Source organism: Urocampus carinirostris, chromosome 6 (assembly GCF_059441175.1).
Source record: "Urocampus carinirostris isolate Australia breed hairy pipefish chromosome 6, RoL_Ucar_1.0, whole genome shotgun sequence".
Classification (NCBI taxonomy): domain Eukaryota; kingdom Metazoa; phylum Chordata; class Actinopteri; order Syngnathiformes; family Syngnathidae; genus Urocampus; species Urocampus carinirostris.
In genome coordinates, this window is record NC_142354.1 from 20,340,892 (window position 1) to 20,362,998 (window position 22,107).

The following is a 22,107-nucleotide window of genomic DNA, read 5'->3' on the forward strand; positions in this document are numbered from 1 at the left end:
AACCCTGTTAAAAAACGACAAAGAGATTAAAAAAAGAAGATGATTCGACATTTAAATAAAGCATTTAAATTTGATACTACTTCAGAAATATGATACATGTGGGTTTTTTTTACAAAGAGTTATTGAAACAGGTAATAACAAATCATTTTTTGTTTGTTGAAATAGTTTAATTCAATTTATAATTAAGTTATAAGATCAAATAATTAGAAATGGTCAAATGTACTTTTTTTTTTTAATTTCTTTATTTTTGTATGTGTTGGTCTTGCTGTCGGAACCCCTCTTAAGGGATATGACCAGGGTAGGTAGAAAGATAGATAGATAGGTAGGTAGGTAGGTAGGTAGGTAGGTAGGTAGGTAGGTAGGTAGGTAGGTAGGTAGGTAGGTAGGTAGGTAGGTAGGTAGGTAGGTAGGTAGGTAGGTAGGTAGGTAGGTAGGTAGGTAGGTGGGTGCATGGATTTTGGTTCGGTGGATAGATAGATAGATAGATAGATAGATAGATAGATAGATAGATAGATAGATAGATAGATAGATAGATAGATAGATAGATAGATAGATAGATAGATAGATAGATAGATAGATAGATAGATAGATAGATAGATAGATAGATAGATAGATAGATAGATGGATGGATGGATGGATGGATGGATGGATGGATGGATAGATAGATAGATAGATAGATAGATAGATAGATAGATAGATAGATAGATAGATAGATAGATAGATAGATAGATAGATAGATAGATAGATAGATAGATAGATAGATAGATAGATAGATAGATAGATAGATAGATAGATAGATAGATAGATAGATAGATAGATAGATAGATAGATAGGTAGGTAGGTAGGTAGGTAGGTAGGTAGGTAGGTAGGTAGGTAGGTAGGTAGGTAGGTAGGTAGGTAGGTAGGTAGGTAGGTAGGTAGGTAGGTAGGTAGGTAGGTAGTATTTTTAAATCATTATGCTTTTACTTTAACTTGAGTAAATTTGTGAAGAAAAAAGGGTACTTTTACTCCGCTACATGTGGCAATATAGAAGTAATAATAATAAATCCCCTCCACGTAAGTAGGTGTCTGTCTGTCTCCGCTGTGGCGCATTTATTTTGTCGGAGACCTCTGGCAGGCTCTACCATGTTTAACCAATCAAACGTAGCAGCCTCGTATTCAACTTCAGAAGGGGAATTTTGTTTACGGATGAAGAGATATAAAATGTCGCTTACCAATACTGACTATGGAAACACAGAAAAGGAAGAGCACCCCTGGACTCCCATCAAAAGCATGTTCCCCTTAAAAGGGGTGCGAAACACCAGCTACAATATGCATTGTCTCATTTGTTTGCCTATACAAACGGAGATGTCTGCATTCAAGAATTCAACATCGAACTTGAGGAAACATGCACTCGTCAGTTTCCATGATTCTAATTTTAACTTTACTCTGGTTTTATTTAGTATTTATTACTCGCTTGTTTTATTCTCGTTTGATATTCCATGTACAGCGAACTTGGGTGTCCTGAAAGCAGCTTTGAAGTAAAATGTATTGTTATTATCCTCAACCGACCAGCGTCTTTGATTCAAGCTTACTGTTTTAAAAAGTATTTTTACATTGAATATGGAAATAGGACATCTTTTTACTGTGCTGTATGCGCAGTGCATATAAATTTAGCTTTATGTGCTTAATTTATTTATTTTATTTATACTATATTCATTTTATTGTTTATTAAATCACTTTAATTTACAATGATTAATGTACTTTTGAAATAAATGTACTTTTTTATTGATTTGATGGACTTTGATAATTTGATGATCTGATTGGTTGTTTTATTTTTTTTAAAAATCAATAACTACGACGTTGCTACAGAAAGTAACTTTTTCACCAAGTACATTTTTACTTTTACTCAAGTAAGGATTTAGATGACTAATTTTACTTTTGCTTGAGTAATATTATTCTGAAGTAACAGTACTTTAACTTGAGTAACATTTTTGGCTCCTTTACCCACCTCTGCCCCTACCCCTATTTCTGCCATCATGTGTGTGTGTGTGTGTGTGTGTGTGTGTGTGTGTGTGTGTGTGTGTGTGTGTGTGTGTGTGTGTGTGTGTGTGTGTGTGTGTGTGTGTGGGAAGCACATTGGATACAGCGCTTCGGTGACTTGAAAAGCAATTTACCATTTTATGAATTGAAATGTTTTGGAATAATTGTATAACTATATTAAGACACATTAAATTGTTTCCATATTGACGAAAATTTTTACATGGGTTTTAAACTTAGACACTGACTCCCTGTTGGTGCCTTTACGTGCTTAAAATACCCAAATCTTCAAGTACCAAAACTGACCTGCAGAGAGCAGCAGAGTAAGTAGGAGCAGTTCTAACCGTTATCTTATCTGTTAACTGCATTGCAGTAGGAAGTTTGTTAGTTTTATCTCTCTGAATTACCCGTTAAACAAACAACCCACACAAGCAACAGTTCCCTTTCCCCTTCACAAGCTCGAGAGCACTTTGAGTTGACTTCAAGCTTAAATATTTGCTTTTTAAAAATAATGAACAGGAGTTGATAGTTGTCAGTCCCAACTGTTTAGAATGAGGATTTTCATGTCATGACATAATATAATTTTGGGTACTGAAACTGACATTTGACATGTTGTCAACTGTTACTTGTTAGTGGTACTTTACAAAATGACCACTGTATGGGGCACCATGAATCGATTTCGCTTAACTCAGTGGTTCTAAAATAATGGGGCGGTTTCCCCTGGGGAAGAGTGAGGCTCCGTCAAGTGGGGGTGCGGGCACGTTTGACTTCGGGTAACATTTTTTTGTAACTTTCCCAGAATAAAGTGCAATTTAGCTGCACTACAATAGGGGGCAGTGGTGTTCTCAGTGGCAGATGGTTTTGTATACATTAGCCTCCACGCAGTGCATTAATCACAGAGTATAAGCAATGAGTATGAAGTGCAGACACAAAGTGTAGCAGACCCTCAAGTGACCCCATGAAAATTATATTTAACACGGATGCAGACACACAAAGAGAGATGGGATAAAGAAACAAAACAATCGTCCCCTTTTGTCACACTTCGCAGCGACCTTGAAGGTAGATGAGCAAAGACCAGTGTCTTTGCTTGGTTAAAAATGTTGGCAGTGGACAACACAAAGCTAAATAAATTAAGCTGACACTTAAAGACATTACAATCGATCACCCTGATACGATTCTTGAGTTTTACTTCTGCAAAAGTGTGCCTACAGGCGTAGATTTGGGACGAACGGATGTGACGTGTTATCATTAATATCGAGCCATCTTTGTTTTGTCCCCACCAATATTACTTAATCAATTCGCGCGAGAGAATTTTTTCCTTTGAGGGGGGCGTGACAGAAAATCATTGAGATGTACTGTGTACTGTTTCCTCTATGTGTTTAACTTTCTGAAGTATTGAACACAGATAAACAGAAAGGGAAACTCTCTTCATGAGCCAGGGAACGAGCGTACTTGACCCTTTAATGATTTCGCAAAATATAATTCTTAACAAATGACAGATAGTGAAATTGTAAATAAAACAAAGGTACATTTACAGTGTTTGACATTAACCTAAATGTAAACAGACAAAGTAATTCAGTCGTACAGTATATTTAAGCTAACATAGAAAACTATGACAGATATGGCTTTTTTCTCCAGGCTAACAAACATAACATATTATTGGGGTGAACTTTTCGATTTACTACGAAAATAAACTTACAGTCATTGCTTTCTGACGGCTTCAAACAATTGAAAGATATATTGATGCAGCACACGTAAAACTTCAACAGACACCGAATTACTTCCTGATTTGTTCTTCTTCCCGGTGCAAAATATGAAAGTCTTACAAAACGTCACACTACTATCTAAATTACATCGACTACAAAACAGATATTATAGGGAGCAGAACATTTTCAGATACTAACTTAAAGAGTCACTTATAAAATTCTAATCATCCTTTTGAAGAAGTAGGACGACTTTGGAAATTGGTCTAAGGAATGCCTTCGCTATTCCTTGAGACGTTATCCTCACTTTTATCTTCCGGACCTTCCCATCGCTACTTAGAAAAGTTGAGGTAAGAACTCTGACAGGCCACTCATTTCAAGGCAACTCTCTTTCAGTAACATGATGTCCCCATCCTGGAGGTTCCGTTTTTCTTCTTGCCACTTGCGTCTTGGTTGGAGTGTGCTGAGGATTTCCGTTCTGTAAAGGGACCAGAACAAGTTTGCCAGTGCATCTACTTGCTTTTATTGACTCCTGAAAAGATCCATCTTTGTGACATAGATGATCGGAGCAGTCCCGGATTTTGCTTGGCAACATAGCTGGATTCAGCAGGAAAGGGGAAGCAGCATTGGGGGACGCCAGAACTAATGGCCTTGTGTTGCCTGCTGACACTTCTGCCATCAAAGTGCTAAGAACGTTGTGAGTAAGAGTGTGTTTATTCTGCAGCAACATGGAATCAAAAATCTTGCAAAAGATGGCAACAATGCGCTCCCATGCACCTCTCATGTGTGATGCATGTGGCAAGTTTAATTCCCATGTACAGCTGTTGTCATGCAAGCATTTCAGAATTTGGGTTGGATGCTTGTTTTTGTGTCCCATGCCCAGTTCTTGGCTCGCCCCAATGAAGTTAGTCCCTCAATCACATCTCATCTGCTTTGCTGGTCCTCTCACAGTGAAAGATTTTCGCAAGCCATTTATGCAACTAGCAGTGTCCATGTATATTCCATGACTTCAATGTGCACCCCTCTGGTAGTCATACATGTGAAAAGCATGGCCCACCGTTTGCTTTGAGCAGCACCTTCTCTGGTGCGTCTGGTTACCACTGGCCATGGGCTGAAAACATCCAATCCTACGTATGTGAACCGCGGGAAAGTGCTGAAGCGCTCGGGCAGAGGATGTGCAATCTTTTGTTCTACCATCTTTACCATCTTCTGGCAAATAATTTAGTTATGAATGACGGAGACAACCAATCTTTTCCTGGAGATGATCCACAGTCCAGCGTCTCTAATAGCTCCTTCAGGGTATTGTCGTCCTTGGTAATTTTCTTTTTCGTAATAATGCTTTATTGTCAGTTTGATGAGATGGCTCTTCTTTGGGAGAATGATGGGATTCTTAACCTCCAGATCAAGAGAGAATTATCTTATTCTAATGACACTATCCTTTATGAATGGAATTTGATCCACAAGAAAACTCGTTTTCGAGACGGCTCTTTTCTCTTCTAGACTCATGTACTCCTCTGGATGCATATCTCTTAATGCAGTGTGTAACTTTGCTGTCCTTTTTTGTTGTCCTATTAGATCTAAAACCTACATGAGGGCAAGGAAAAACTCAAAACTTAAACATGAGGTAAATAAAGAAACCTTGAGAAGGGACCACACATGAGGTAATCCTCCTTCCAGGATGACCAGGCTGCAATGGATGTTGTAATAACAATTACAACAAAGATATCATCAACAAGAAATATAGGTAATTCATAAGCAATAGAATAGAAGAGTGCTTTAAGCATAGATTTTTACAGTTCCACTGAGGTTACAGATCGAATCTCAGTGAGCAGAGCATTCCACAGCACCGGGGCCCGAATGGAGAACGCTCTCGATGCAGGTAACGCCAATGCAGGTTAGCTTAAATCGGTGAAATGTAATCAAACTTTCTTGTCTTAGTTAAAAGCCGCACTAGAGCATTTTTTACCAGCTGGATTTTGGATTTCGGGAGACTGGAGAGTAGGACATTACAGCAGTGTTTTTCAACCCCTTTTGAACCAAGGTACACTTTTATTTATAATTATTTATAAACATTTCACTGTACTACCTCATAAGTAGGTAATTAGTATATAAAAAGAAGAAAATAATAGTTAAAATGAAAAAGAATTATGTGCTTTATTTATGTTTTTATTTTTTACAGTGCAATCTCGAACCGTTTTGTTAAACAAATTAAGTTATTAAATGTAGTGTGCAACCTCATGAGCAGATAATTAGTATATAAAAAGTATATAAAAATCTACTGCCACCTACTAATATGGATGACTATTACAGTTCCTCGTCTGAAGATAGCAAAAATACTGAATAACGGTCTGATTTTTCGGAAAGATAAAATTGAGAAAATTCCAGCACCACACTAGACAAGGTGTCACGGTACACTAGTGTGCCCCGGCACACTGGTTGAAAAACACTGCATTACAGTAATCAAGACGGAAGGTAAAAAACGCATGAATTATTATCTCTGCATCAGATTGGGACAGCATAGGACGAATTTTAGCAATGTTGCGAAGATGGAAAAAAGCTGTTCCAGTAATATTCTTAACGTGTGTTTGGAAGGACAGATTGGGGTCAAATATGACACCAGATTTTTGACTGAGTCACTCTGGGTGATATTACATTTGTCAATATTCAAAGCAGATTTTGACAGCAAGTCACGACATTGAAATTGACCAATAATTAACATTTCAGTGTTTTCAGGGTTGAGGCGCAGGAAGTTGAGTGATATCCATCTTTTTTATGTTGAGGTTTTGAGTTTTTCGTTGCCCTCATGAAGGTTGTAGATCAGGGGATGGTGTAATAATAGTCTGGAGTTTGCAATAATCTGTGGTCCGAGCAGCCCTTTGAGACTCCTTGTGATAAAGGGCTATAAAAATAAATATGACTTGATCTGAGTGTTTTATTTTCTTTATACAACTCCCTTTCCCTTAGAGCGTTTTCAAATGTGTGTGATTGTGTGATTTGCTGTATAATAATGAGTTTATTTTATTATTGTATATTTTTATTCTCTTCACAATTTTCGATAAATATTTGCCATTTATATGTATGTAGTGTATTTGTATTTATTATTCAAGCATTTTTGATAAACGTTAGACGTTTTTATGAATGTAGTATACAGTATTTGTATTTATTATTTAGGCATTTATGATAAATGTTTGCCATTCTTATGTATATAGTGCATTTGTTATTATCATTTAAATATTCGCCACTTTTATGTATATAGTGTATTTATATTCTTATTTAGGCAATTGTGCAATTGAAAAATATAGCTAGCTCTTTAATTCGTGTTGAATATGTGTCTTGGCAATTTAAGGTGGGGAAAGGGGCCTGGGGGGTGGAGGCGCTTAGAGGGGGTCTCGCCCATGGCGTAAAGTGCTGAACCGCCACTGAACGTGCCCATCCCTGCCGATGGATTAAACTCCCAAATTCAGCAACTCTGGTCAGTGTTACCATGCCGCCTCGTTGAATGGATCCCGCCTTCTTTAGCAGTCTCACAACCATTAAAAGCCCCCATCCCATCTTAGCCTCCTCCCCCGCTAGTCGTCCCCTGGGCTCTCTCTCTCTCTCACTCTCTCTCTCTCTCTCTCTTTCTCTCTCTATCTCTCTTTCTCGCCCCGGGTCTTGCCCTTATCACAGCGCCACCTGCTCTGTCTCTGACGAGGTCCACCTCGGGATGAATGAAGCTCCCCACGCCTTGTACGGACAGCCGACGTGGTGAGCTCCCTTTTCAGGTACTCGTTTCGCCGATACATTGTGCCCTGGAGCGTTTCAGTGAGCTGCTGTGTTTTTGTTAGTTCTGCGCTTGTTGCCACATTATGTAGGCCAAAGGTTACCGGCTAGCTGGCTGCCGGAGCACTTATTTGATTTGTTTAGAATAACATTTCAGCCCGCGAGCGACGTAAAAAGTTGGCTTGATGTTCGATGTCGTGTATTTACGACGTCTGTCTACAAGTTGACACTACCGGCATGAAGTTTGCCAAAAAAAAAAGAAAATATATTGCAATAAACAATCCATTTAACATGGGTGTAGTTTTGGCATTGACGGAGAGGCTTTGTCCGTACCAATATCGAGCAAACAATATTATCCATCCGTCCTTTTTCTGCGTCGCTTATCCTCACTAGGGCCGCGGGGGTTGCTGGAGCTCATCCTAGCTGACTTCGGGCAGGGGGACACCACGGACTGGTTGCCAACCAGTCGCAGGGCACAAGGGGACAGACAACTCACTTGCTCATTCACACCTAGGGACAATTTGGACTGGCCACTTAACCTGACATGCATGTTTTTGGGATGTGGAAGGAAACCGGAGTGCCCGGCGGAAACCCACGCAGGCTCGGGGAAGAACATGCAAACTCTGCCCGGGGAGGCTGCGGTCGCTATAATTGAACCCTGTACTATGGGACTGCTAGCTAACCACCCAGCCGCCGTGCCGCCAAAACTATATAATGTGATCACTTAAAAAAATATGCCTTATGTCCCCATCATTGCCAAGATCAAACCTACGCCCCGGCATGTCAATCTCTAACATTAAGAATAAATTCACCGTTTATGAATTCGAAATGGTGACTTGCGTGAATTATGTGTTCTGAATTTTCCCAACGTAAATCGAGCATTTGAATCAAAAAATGAGTGCATTTTGCATGGGCAGGAGTACTGTATTTATACATGTGTAACACGTAAAAGATTTGATCTCGATATCACACTATTTTTATTTATGGCACCACAGACGAATGTTTGAGAATTGAGAAAACAGAATGTCGTCCTGAAAGATATAAATAAACCCAAACAAGCACCACGAGGGTCGCAACTCCCCTGGATCTCCCTGATGATGAATTGGACTAATAATTATGTTATGTCGGTATTGTATTCACAGTTCCCAATAAATTATTTGAATAATAACCACATGTATTCAACACTGTCACTGTCAATGCTTAGTTTGCGTTGAGAAGGTCAAACGTAATTTTTTGCCGACATACATAAACTTGGGGGGAAAAAAACACCATTCCGATTGCTGTGATTGTTGTGTTTATTTGATTTTTGGTAATTATGTTTTGCAACTTTTTGGATTTTTCCTGCATGAAATTCACGCTTATGTGAAAAATTAAAGCTGTAGTAGTTAGTTGCTCTCCACCTTCAACTACTGCAGCAATCAGAGTGCTAAAATGTATTTTGTTCCTTTTAAATCATTTGTTTTTGGAGTGTTTTTTTTTTTTTCTGGAATTGTTGCTATTACCCCCCCTTCTGACAATTAATCAGGACCTTTTGACCTGTAGTTAATACTCCTGCTGCTATGGCCTGCAGAATTTGAAATAAACCAAAAATGTTTTTTAATTTATTAATGTTTAATCATATACCATTAGTCCTGGCGGAATGGGTCATTTGCGGACGGTCTCTATAATGTAACTGAGAAGTGAAATTTCAATTGAGAGCCTCAAGTCAACTTTTCACGACGATTTGCCCGTTCATTCTCTCTGAAACAAGTGGATAGAAATGGGCAAGGGAAAGGAACAAAGCTGCTGTAAAGATTTAAAATGTCAATCCATCATTTGTGCTCAGTTATTTTTTTACAGGCTAAATGTGCTAAATGTGATGTAATTATGCTAATAAAAGGGGCTCAACAGCTGCTTAACTGTGCATAGTGTGCATGATCTTCTGTCAAAAGAAATTGGGATTGATTTGCGCTGCAGTTGTGTCAGGCTTGTAAAAATAAAATGTTATTTCAAGTCCTGCCAAGTTAGAAGTTTGGTTTGTGAGTCCATCGAAATAGATCCAGGATCACATCCCGGCTGACAGTCTTTAGACCGTGTTGAGTGTTTTCTGATTCTTTTCCCATTCACATACAAAAAAGTTGTCAATTGTCAACTCCTGAAGAAGATATATCCCAATTCAAAGTCTTTCAGGTTTTCTCATCCTGCAGATTGAATTTGGGAAAGTTTTTTGATTGCAAATCACGTGACCATGATTTCTGAGTATTTGTCAGTCCATACATAAGAATACATTTAAAATGAAAACAAATGAAAAGAGTAATAACCAGGACCTTCAGCACCACCTAAAGCTTTCCATATCGTTTTTTTAACTGTTCATTCTGTTGATTATTCCATTGAACAATCAAATAATTAAAAAAAAAAAGTTTAATCAGGGTTCCCCCAAGGTCTTAAAAACTTGAAAAAGTCTTTACTCTGGTAACCGGAAATCAAGTCATTGAAATGGTCTTAAATTTTTGTCTACAAGTCTTAAAGTTAACTCTCAAATGTCTTAATTTTTCCCTGCCCCATCTGCGTGATGGAGCTAATAACTGTATAATAAGTAAACCAACATAAGAATGGAATGTAGTCAGAAATATTTGTTTTATTTTCTCAGACTTTATCGATCTCTGACTGTTAAATACATTGTGTTGGTAAAAAAAATCCATATTTCCGCGTTTTCCAAAATGAAGCATTATGTTGGAGCTTTACCTACAATTAGTCTTTAACCCGCTATTGTTGTCGAAGTGATTTTGGAATGGGAGAGTGTAGGTTTAACCAGAGGCGTGTTCAGGAGAGTAATCAGACATGTAGTCGCTTGTTAATCGCTTGGCGCGCACTGCTGAACGTTTTGTAATCGCTCACTGTGATTGCCTTACTGATCCAAAATGGCCGACGACAGTACAATGGATTTCGTTCTACAGCTTGCTTTGAGCGAGTTGGCTGATATGAGCGACAGTTCGCATATTGACACAGTTAAGGTTATCCTAAACGCAGTGGAAGGGTCATACCTGTCTTGCATTGTTCACAAACATTACCAGGCAATGTAAGACGATATATTACATCGCCAACAGCACTCGTCAGGGTGAGATCCTCCATGTTCAGCACTGTCGACGCCATGTTGGAAATCAAAGTAAGCGGTCTTTCTCCCGTGATTACTCGGGCACGCGAGCGCTCAATAATCATTGGCCGTTCAGAAGCTAGCGATAGCTAGCGATAGCAATCGCTCACTCTCCTGAACACGCCTCTGTTGTGGTTGAGTGATTTCTAGTCTAACTGGGTTCAGACTGTACCAGGGAATAAGTGAGATGGGGTAATGGCGGCAGTTAGGCACGACCTCCGTCACAGGGTCCCCCGACTGACGTCGGGAACCCGTCTCGGCGGGGTTGTCGGGCACGGCGGAGATAATTGCGGCAGTTGGGCATGTTTAATTCTCCTGAAAAGAAAAAAAACACTTTCGGAGATGAGTGTTTTACACATGACGGCGATGAAATACACAAAACATAGTAAGTTTTAGAACTTAATTTTTTTTTTGCTCAGTATACACGGACATTTATTTATTCGATTTTAGATTATGAAAGTGGAAGTAAAACCAACGATCCTACAGAAATAATGTTTAATGCATCCCATACTTTTCTGACCACCATATTTTGATTTACATTATAGTTTTATAATAGGAGTTAAAAAGTAAAATCTACCTGTTTTCATAACTTTAAACTTACCAAAGCAAGTGAGACTATATTTCATTCAACTGTTTGACATACTTTCTCTTGAAATGTTCATGCATTACCTATGTACTGCCATGATACACAAGGTCTGCTTAGCACACCTTGCAAGTAGTATTTTGTTTTGCTGTATCCAGGCTAAAATCATCATCTGTTGACCATATTTATTTAAGAGAACCTAATGAAATTATAACATAAACCGGAATAGTGGATAGGTTGGTGTCTATGATTACACACTACCAAAAGTGGATTTTTTTGTGCAATCCCTGTTAACTGATGGCTACGTCGGCTAAAAAGGGAGAAAGTAATCTCTTATCCCAAAGAGTTCCAGCGGTGTCCTTTTTAGGGTTTGCTCAATGGGAATTTGCCTCTTTCCCGCCATGACTCGCCAGCGAATGGGCTGAATAAAAAGCTTACACTGAGAAACTTGTTTTCAAGCTGGCCCTCCGGATAACAACGGCTGCAAACTGGGTCCTCTGTAGCGCAACATCTGTGGCGCACAGATGGTAACACTTTGTGAAGTTGCATTTTTTTTTATCTTCATAACAAACTTGCCTTTTTATGCTAGTTTTCATAGAGCAATGTTCTTGTAAATGGGGGCCTCATAGATTTTTGGAGGCTAGACTGCTTAATGCAGGGGCCACAATTAACTCCATTTATAAAAAGTAAATTTATTTTAGTGCAGGTTACAAAGTGCTTTACAATTCATGTTAAGCCAATGATAGAACTAAATAGGTAATTACACTATATATTATTTAGCATCTCTTTGTGGTAAAAAACATCCATAAAAAAAAAAAAGAATAATAAGCAAAATACATGAACAATAATATAGTCTTCCATTTTTATTAAATTACTTGTGCTCTTGTGGTCAAGAAATTTGTATTTATTTACTTAACATAACATGAGGGGGCAGCACGGCGGCGCGGTAGGTAGCGCGTGTGCGGCACAGTTCTGAGGTCATGGGTTCAAATCCAGCTACCAACCTTCCTGTACGGAGTTTGCAGGTTCTCCCCGTGCTTGCGTAGGTTTCCTCCGTGCACTCTGGTTTCCTCCCACATTCCAAAAATATGCATGTCAGGTGAATTGGCCTAACCAAAATCAAATTGTCCCTAGGTGTGAATGAGCGAGCAAATTGTCTGTCCCTGTGTGCCCTCCGACTGGCTGGCAACCAGTTCAGTGTGTCCCCTGCCCACTGCCCGAAGATGGCTGGGATGGGCTCCAGCACCTCCGCGACCCTAATGAGGATAAGCGGTACAGATAATGGATGGATGGATAACATGAGGCTCATCCAGAGGTAGATGACATGATTGTCCGCCATCTTGCTGCTTCGGGTAGCCCCAAAAATGTAGGGAAAGGCTGGGCAAACAAATTAAAAGAAAAATTGTGCGGTTTGTTCTCTTTGAATCTTTAGTGGTTAGACTTCCATGTGCTTTTTAGCACTTGTTTTCGGTTTAACTACACAATACAGCGGTATCAAGTGGTCAAATATAACGCTGTCGCTTAAATGCTAAAGGTAAGACCAATTCAGATTTTTGGGGGAGGAGACAAAAACATGAGTTTTGAATAATGAAATTATGACTAATAGAATAAAATTTTGATTGTCCGCCATCTTGTTGCCAAAAAAAAAAAACTTTGAAAGGCCTGGGCGGAAAAATGAGAAAAACGTAGTGCTGTTTGTTCACTTTGTGTCTCCGCTTGTAATCTTCCTTGTGTTTTTAGCAGTTGTTTTTGGGTTCACTGCACAATACAGTGAGATCTAGTGTTAAAATAGTACACAGTGCTCCTTTAATATCTATGATTTTTTTTTTCGAGTGCTTTTGAAACTGGTTCGAGTGAGTCAAATCTCCTTCCATACCCTTGTGGTAAATATTTACAAAATGTGCACTGGAGACTACTTTAACGGAGTAACACTTTAACAATGGCACTTAAAGAAAGTAAATAATTTCAGTTTGCTTTCTACTTCAGTCTAGTTATCTTTCATTGCAATCGAAAATAATCCAATCTTGGGGTATTAATGATGGCACTTGTTCGGTATAAGAAAACTTCAACGGTAACTTTTTCTGGGCAAATGATTTTTTGGTAGTAAAAATGCATATCCACAGAACATGAACAGTTGTACCTCATGCAGCTGACTGGAACAGTTGTACGTACAACTGTTCAATGCATTCATGCAGTTTACATTCTACAAACAGGTTCTGTCCAAAAAAAAGATAGATTCATCAGATTCATCCCTGCAGGGAAATTCACATTAGTGTTAACCTATAAACTAGTTCGGTCCTTTTTTTTTTACCCAATATTGTGTCATTTTATAAAAGACAAAAAGTAATTGTGTTTAAAATAAATTTAACATATGTTTTTAAAAATAATGTGTTGCTTTTACAAAAAAAAATAATTTAAATGTCAATAAAATATTGTGCCATTATGTTGTAAACTTCCAAATATTGTTTGTTCAAAACATTCACAAAAAAATGGGTCGTTTTGTTTTAACCCCCCCCAAAAAGGGTCATTTGTTTAACACATTATATTTGTTATTATTGTTTTGAGCCCCAAATATAAGGTCGCTTGCTTAAAGGTACACTGTAATATTTGACCACTAGATGTCACATTTTGTAGTGCAACCGAAAATCAACAGCACTGGTTGCTCACTTTGTCCGCAACTCAGCGCTCCTTTGTCTTTTATTTGGGCGCATTAGTAAATCCTGTATTTGTAATCACTATCCAACTATATGGTAGTTGCTTTTTTGAATTGCGACATGATACGAAAAGATGTGACAACTCGGAGAGCGGAAAACCTCTTTATTCAAAATAACGCACCGGTTTTGAATGTTGGTAACGTTGTTGTCACGGCGGAAAAAATGTGTTTGATTATCCCGTTACTGATCTGATCTGCATTTTTGTATAGCGCTTTTCAAGTCAATGACTTCCCAAAGCGCTTTACAATGTGCTTCACATTTCCCAATAGCGGCCGTGATCTGTGCAGCCATGTAAGGCGCTAACCTGCTTATTGGGGGTATTGGGGGTTTAGTGTCTTAACCAAGGACATTTCGGCATGTAACACGGACAAGCCGGGATTCGAACTGGGATCCCTTAATCCTACAACGATCGCTCTACCTCCTGAGCTACTGCCGTTATTCATAATACTAGTCCTTTGCTTATATAGCTACAGGGCCAAATTTCCGTAGGCCTTCTTACATGAGTCAAAATAGCAAATTGGCGGGCACTTGCATTTGTGAATTTCCCTACGGGGATGAATAAAGTATATATCTATCTATCTATCTATTTCCCGTTTGAAAGAAATTCCTGGCACTGAATTAGTTAAAGATAACTATGGGGCCGGTCACACAGACATTTGCGGCTGAATCACGGCCAGAAATTTCTGCCTTTGAGGCGGACGCCATTGGACGCACTAAGATCGCCATTCGGACGAGATACAGCGGTGCTTGACACGCAGTCGAAAATTCGTGCGCAGGTGGCAGCGCGAAATAATTTGGCACTGCTCAAACTTTCAGAGCGCGGGCACACAGCCTTTCACGAGCGTATTGAGGCTGAACCACGGCCAGAAATTTCTGGCCGTGAAGCAGATGCTGTTGAGCGTAGGTGTCGGATTTGGGCACAACACCGGCTCAGGAGCTTTTATACCCGTGGTCCACACGAGAAAATGACGCAGCAATGACGCGATGAGGAAGCGGAACAGTCGCCGGCGTCTTTTTTCCGGCCATACCACAGATGAACGGCGGGTTGGCCAAATTTGCGCATTTTCCATCCCGGGCAACCACGGGCAAAAAAAAAACGCAAAATTTTAGCCGTGATTCAGCCGCAAATGTCTGTGTGACCGGCCCCTAAGTTTGGTTCAGATCGTATTTAATAACCCCCTTTTTTCACCCATTTAATTGTGCCTGTTAAATGTTCAGTCATGTATACATCTTTTGTAAATATTTTATCTAATACTCAAGTTGGGGTAGAGACATTTATGTGGACGCAGACACAAACAGACCTCAGGTAAATAGGAAGGGGCCACCTATTCCAGGCCCCCATAGATTTTACACTCAGTTTTACCTTCATGAACAATTTAAAATACTTAACAAAGCTATCATCCATGTTATAGAAAACCTTTTTATAAAAACAGGCAGAATTTAAAACGCCACACAGCCAAGATGAAGGCCAAATTTAAACTACTGTAATTATATCAGAACTATGACGCAAGTGTTCCTACTGCAAAGTCAATGTGGTCCTCACTGATAAAAAAATAACAATAACCAGGGTTGGCAGGGTTTTTTTTAAATTGTAATCCGATACATTTACTTTTTACCTGTTAGAAAATCAGTCATATATTCTAAAAATTGAATAGTTGAAGTAATGTGGATTACTTTTGAACTACTTTAATACGAAATATGCAAATAAAAGACAAAATAAGCAATATAAAAAAATTACAAAATTTTGGTTGAATCATGGTCACGTGATTTGCAATCAAAAAACTTTCCCAAATTCAATCTGCAGGATGAGAAAACCTGAAAGACTTTGAATTGGGATATATCTTCTTCAGGAGTTGACAATTGACAACTTTTTTGTATGTGAATAGGAAAAGAATCAGAAATGGACAATGTAGTCTTGAATACGTGGAGTAAACCAAGATTAGGTAGTCGCTTTTTTTTTTTTTGTATCCTAATTACGTAACGCTGTTACATGTAATCTGTTACCCCAAACCTAACAGCACAAATATTGTGCCCTGCTTCCAATGTCAAATTCTTCAAGACAGCTCTGTACACGCTACATAGAAAAATCATTAAACATTAGCCAATAAGTTATAAGGTTACGTAGTTAATATGTTTTTAACAATCTTTTCTTCAATCGTTGAGGCAGTGTTGTTCAAGTAGTGTGCTGGGGCACAATAGTGTGCCATGAGACCTTGATTACTGTGCCGCAGGAAGTTTGCCCAATTTTGTTTTTCCAAAAAAGCATGCCATTGTTTAGGATCTTTGGTTTATTCCAGTGATTAACCAAGTAACTAACATTCATACATATGAATTGGTGGTAGCGGATTTAAAAAAATATATGTATGTACATTTATTAGCTACTCTTGAGGTAGTACAGTGTATTTAATAACCTTTTTTAAGGCTTTTTAATATTGAGCTGCAAACAAATAATAAAATAAATTTAAAGTATAAATCTTGCACATCTAATTTGAATTCTTATTTTCAATTTTCAAAAAAACAGAACGCAGTATAAACAATTTATTCTACTTGCAGATAATCTTTGCTCTTTTTAACAATTATTTGTTATTTTTTTATTTTTTTTTAAATATATCTAGAGTAAAACTTCAAAACGGGTTTGAAAAAATGTAATCTCCCATATTATTACAGAAATAAATATCCTGTGACCACAGTTACCACAAAACTGAAACTAAACTAACAATGTAGGAAATAAAATTAGGCTTAACAGCTTGTATGAAGGCAAATAAAAACTTGAATAGCTCCTTCATTTTTTTATTTGTTTTTTTTTTTTTACAATAAACAACCAACAGATCTGCCACTGTTTACTTCGCTCTAACGTTATTCTTCCTCTTTCAGTGGGTCTGCCTCAGTCACTTATCCAATCAGAATGCGTGGGATGGGTAGCATCAGAGACAGATGGTAAGAAAGGTTGAAAAAGGCTCGGCTGCATCTGAGCCTAAACTACCCAGTTTTTAATATATTTAATCGGCCCATTGAAAAAAAAATGGTGATAGCGATATCAGACAAATTCCGAAATATTCGTGCCGATGATCGTTCGACTTTTCACTTTTTTCTTAATTTTTCTCAATTGTTTCATAAAGGTTTTGATTTTGATATCATTGTACCTAGGCCTGGCCGATAAAACAATAATGATAATATTCGCATCATATTTTCCATGATAAATAGTAAAAGCCGAGAATTTAAACTGTAATCACCATCCAACCACCAGAGAAAATGGGAGCGCCACTGCAATGAAAACGCAAGTTCCAGACTAACATTCAGGAGGACCAACTTATCATTTCATTAAGTTTTTTCTGATGTCATGTATTCTTTATTAGACCACTTCTGACCTCATCATTGTGCAATATGGAATCCCTTTGGTCTCTACATCATCATTTTGCGGCCTATCTGCAAGATAATTTGCCGCACTCTGACACTTCAGCCAAAGGGGCCACTCAAATGCTACATTGAGGAGAATGCCCCTCTGTTGCAGAGCAGCTTTGACCTGTAGCTGACCCGCTGTGACAAGACTGCAGTCTTTGTGTTCACAGTGCCAAGAGTTTCATTCCCACCGTCCGCTAGTAATCACTACAGTAAGACCTCGGTTATCGCGGTTAATGGGGACCAAAATCACCCGCGATAAGTGAAAATCCATAAAGTAGCGGTGCACCTTCCAAACAAAAAAGTTTTTTTTGTTTTGTTTTTTTTTTTTTTTAGACCCGGTTAATGGGGAACAAAACCACCCGCAAAAAGTGAAAATCTGCGAAAGTACCGACGACCCTTCAAAAAAAAAGAAAGAAAAAAATAAAATAAAAATCTCATCTCATTATCTGCACCGCTTGTCCTTATTAGGGTCGCGGGAGGGCTGGAGCCCATCCCAGCCATCTCCGGGCAGTGGGCAGGGGACACCCTGAACTGGTTGCCAACCAATCGCAGCTGCAAATCACATTAGTTCTCGCAGCTAGCTGCGTTCTTCATCGACGCACGAGCCGAGTGATCCACCGCTAAGAGTCGTACAGCTGGGCGATTTTACGTCCGCCTGGGACGATCGGAGACAAATTCACGACAGGGTTTTTACCGCGGGTGCCGTTCGGTCGCTCCCGCGAGCGAGCCCCTTACCCGCAGCGCAGGTACTTTCAGGCGCAATACGCATGACACAGTTACGGGGGTCCCGCGCACGTCCGTCGCCTTTCGCCCGCTGCGCGCGGACGGCCGCCTGTCGTTGCGCCGCGCTACTGGTGTCGTCGGACGAGCGGGCTCCCCCCAGTTACAGGGGTAGCCCTATCACGGCTGCCGCCTTTTGATGATGATGATGCTTATTTTAAATAGTTTTGATATGGAGTAGAGCAGTCCAAATTCAAGATTCATACACCTAATGACTCCCAACACAGCAGTTGGGTCTAAAATGGCGGCACCCTGTTTGGCTGCGGCTGCATCGGCTCGTTACAGTTTAACTGTACGGGTCAGGTGTATCAACATTTCGTTCTGTGTGCATGGTTACAAAGAATGACAATAAAAGTAAATTATATTCTTTTCTTCTATTCTATTTTCCACATTCACAACTTCTTTAACACCAGAATCAAAGAAAACCTCCTGCTTACAATACATTTATAATACAGTGTAATTATGTTTTTCCAGATTAGATCTTACCTGAAATGTAATAAAAGGCTAATGACTGTAGTTATCCTCTGGTTTTTTCCTCTTTTGTCCTCATTTCCTGGAAGGTTTCGCTATCTTTTTTTGTGTCAGCTTCTGTTAACCATCAATCCTAGTCCCCCGCGTTTCCTCTACTCATGTTCAGTTGCCTCCACTTCTCTTACTGTGCTTCACTGTATTTGCAACACTCCACTGTCCATTCCAGTCTTTTATAATAGTTGTTGAGTCTTTTATGTTCTTAATGAATATGTTTCTGCTTGTGTATATGCTTGCCAAGTCGCCATCCTTGCAAGCATCTTTAGCTGGGATTATTGTGATAGTATATGATATATCACTACAAACATCACCATCAACCACCGACCACCAAAGTCTCATGGCACACACTATTGTGCCCAAGCACACTACTTGAACTTGTCACAGAATTTAAGTGTCTTGGAGCTGTCATATCAGAAGAAAGGTCTGGAACATAAATCATGACCAGAATAGCTCAAACCACAGCTGGAGAGACAAGGACATTGCTGTGAAACCAAAGATCAAGCGCTGTTTACATTCATCTTCCTTCACAATTGCAAAACATGGACTCACAGCAAAGCTGGAAAGACAAATCCTGGCTGTGGAGATGCAATGCTATAGAAAACTTTTAGGCATCAGCTACAAAGCCCTTGTGACAAATGAACTATGCGTAACACCACCAGAGGGCACATTGGACCCTATGAAAAACTGTTGTCAATTGTTCGCAGTAGAAACTGCAATGGTATGGTCACGTCACAAGATCATCGGGACTGGCCCGATTATTCTTCAGGGCACACGGGGGAAGGGAGGAATAAAGAAAGAGAGAAAAAGAACTGTGCCGACAAAATTAAGGAATGGACTGGAGCCAATTTAGCCACAACCGAAAAACAGGCCAGAACTGTCAACTTTGGATAAAGCTGTCCAAAGTTGCGTTCTCATCGGTGTTCCGACAACCCATGTGTCACAATCACCCGGATCGGGAACACCTGTGTTCAGGATTTGGCGCCAACAGCCAGGACACCTGATTGGCGCACCCTGTACATTTAAATCCCCAGCTTCCGGTGACACTTTGTCCGATTGTACTATGCGATCTGTTGCCATCTGCTCAGAAAGCCCGTACCTCCGACTCTTTGCCTGCCTCCTGTTTTTCTACCTGATCTCCGTTGCCGACCCGTTTCCGAATTTGCCTACGACCTGCCCTGCCCGCCTGACTCCTGATCTCTCTTCCGAACACAACGACGCCCCTCTTCTCCAGCCCCAACCAACAACACGACGACTACGCCTGTCCACGACCATTCCCGCCAAGCCTTCACCCGCCTGTAGAGTCTCGACAATCCGTCAAACAACGGATCAAAGATTCACGTCTTGTCATTCCTTCCTTCCAATAAAAACCAAGAAACGAGTGCAAGTGATCTCAGTTTTCCTTCCGTCCCGCCTGATACCATGCGGCTAAGGGATCCGTGAACCGTGAGATAAGTCCAAATTGTCTATCGGCTTCCTTTAATTGTTTCTCCCTGGCTACAGTGCTTCCAGATGTGTGCTTTCATATTTAAGCATTTACCTTCACATTTCAGCCATTAGGATTAGTGGACTGGTGCCAACTTTGCCACATCCCAAATTCAGGGCAGGAATAGTCGGCAGTGTAGAGAGCTGTCAGAAGTTATGTCCTCTGTGGTGCCCCAACAAACCAGATGGTAAACTGTAATATGATGTGACTGCTTCTGCATATTCAACTGAAATTACAACAAATGTTAAAAGTAGTCCCCAGAATATCACTGTGGTCTCTTTTGTCAAATGTTGGTTTTCTATTCTCCCTTAATGTATGCATTCAATATAAATTGTTGATGCTTATGCTAATATCAACCCGGCTTTTATTGTTGCAGTGCCATGGAGAACCCGTTTAACCCTGATGTCAAGATGAAGATGAGCAGGGAAAGCTCCTCGCCAGGGACCACTGTTGTACCTAGAGGACAGTGGTCAAACAAAATGGAGTTCCTCCTTGCTGTTGCAGGGCAAATCATCGGACTTGGAAATGTGTGGCGGTTTCCTTACCTATGCTACAAAAATGGAGGCGGTGAGTTAAAGTACCACCAAAGTTGTTTTGTATTTAATATTAAATAATGTGTAACTTTCTATTCTTCCACCAGGGGTGTTCTTTATCCCATATGTCCTTTTCCTCTTTACATGTGGCATTCCTCTTTTTCTTCTGGAGACTGCTCTTGGCCAGTACACAAAGCAGGGCGCTATTACCTGCTGGAATCAATTATGTCCCCTTTTCGGAGGTGAGTTACTTTTCTCCTTCGGCCACAACTTTTCGCATAAAAATCATCACATCCAATTTAAGGCGTCTCAGGAAATTGTTATCATTGTAGATGTCATTTTCTAACAAAATTGGGCACTCCGTTTGCCATAGAGCAGAGTGCAAGTGAAAATATGATATTTTTCTTAAATGTTCAATGTCTGCACTGCACTTTTTTAAAAAAACATTAAGATTAATATGGCAAGCAGCTATTTTGAAATTGACTTTCAAGTGAAATCTAGATCTTGGGTACTCAGGCCTGATGTAAGTGCCAATAAGCTTCAAAAAAACAAGTGTGCTATAATTATCTATTATCAAAAGTCTTTCTGGACAACTCTGATGTAATTCAGGTGTCCTGGAGAGGAATGGGTTGCCACCAGGCTGTACTTGACCAAGACACACCACAGGAAATGGTGCCCCTACAACCCGAGAGGTTAAGGGGACCACAGTATTATTCAAAGCAGGGGTAGCAAACACGTGGCTCTAGAGACGCATGCGGCTCTTGGCCAATAAGAATGTGGCTCTTTGCCTTATCATATTTTCTATATACTATGGCTCTTTGCCTTGTTTCATGTTTAGGTTTTTTTTGTGTGTATCAAGGGTTGACACTTTCCTTGAAATCAACACAAGAACAATACTTGTTGTATTGCAAGGAGTGGAGTGTGTTATGAGAAATAATATGTTTTTAATTGTGTCTGTCTGTCTGTAATGGCAGGTCAGTGCGTGGTGTGGCTCTTTGTCTCTGACAGTTAAAAATGTCGGCTCCTTGTGTCAAACTTGTCCGCCACCCCTGATTTAAAGTATTCAAACATGGCAGTAAAAAAACGAAGTCGTCAAATGCCACTTAGATACTTTTCTTGTTTTTAAGCATTATTAATTCTGTAATATTTTTTATTATTGAGTTTAATGTTTTTTTACTTTAATCTGGTAAAATAAGAACATAAAATTTCAAATGAGCAACATGTTCCGATATGGCAGAGACCGATAATTCCTGATTAATTTGAGAGTGTTTGTATCAGATTTTTTCTGTTATGCCATATCGTGTTATTTTATGTTATATATTTTCTCATTATAAAATGCTTATTAAAATAAAACAAACCATTCACAAAATAAGGACTACAATATTTAGATAGTTTTGCTCATTCCAAATATTGTATAAATATGATCTATTTAAAACTTTGATATTTTATTTTTTAAGATTTTCTAAA

At 39.4% G+C, this 22,107-nt stretch overlaps 1 protein-coding gene and 1 pseudogene across 2 annotated transcripts in view; one reads left to right on the top strand and one right to left on the bottom strand.

Moving 5' to 3' along the window:
• The first annotated feature begins 7,452 nt into the window (after positions 1-7,452).
• The window catches only part of LOC148364101 (sodium- and chloride-dependent GABA transporter 2-like), a 38,002-nt gene continuing 23,347 nt past the window's right edge, over positions 7,453-22,107 (top strand). For both annotated transcript variants that reach the window (XM_088338166.1, XM_088338167.1), the window contains exons 1-3: positions 7,453-7,486; positions 20,484-20,674; positions 20,748-20,882. In XM_088338166.1, coding sequence (XP_088194292.1) covers positions 20,488-20,674; positions 20,748-20,882 — 322 coding nt within the window. In that variant the 5' untranslated portion in view covers positions 7,453-7,486; positions 20,484-20,487. The remainder of the gene's footprint in view (positions 7,487-20,483; positions 20,675-20,747; positions 20,883-22,107) is intronic.
• Positions 17,800-17,945, bottom strand: LOC148364102 (5.8S ribosomal RNA; annotated as a pseudogene).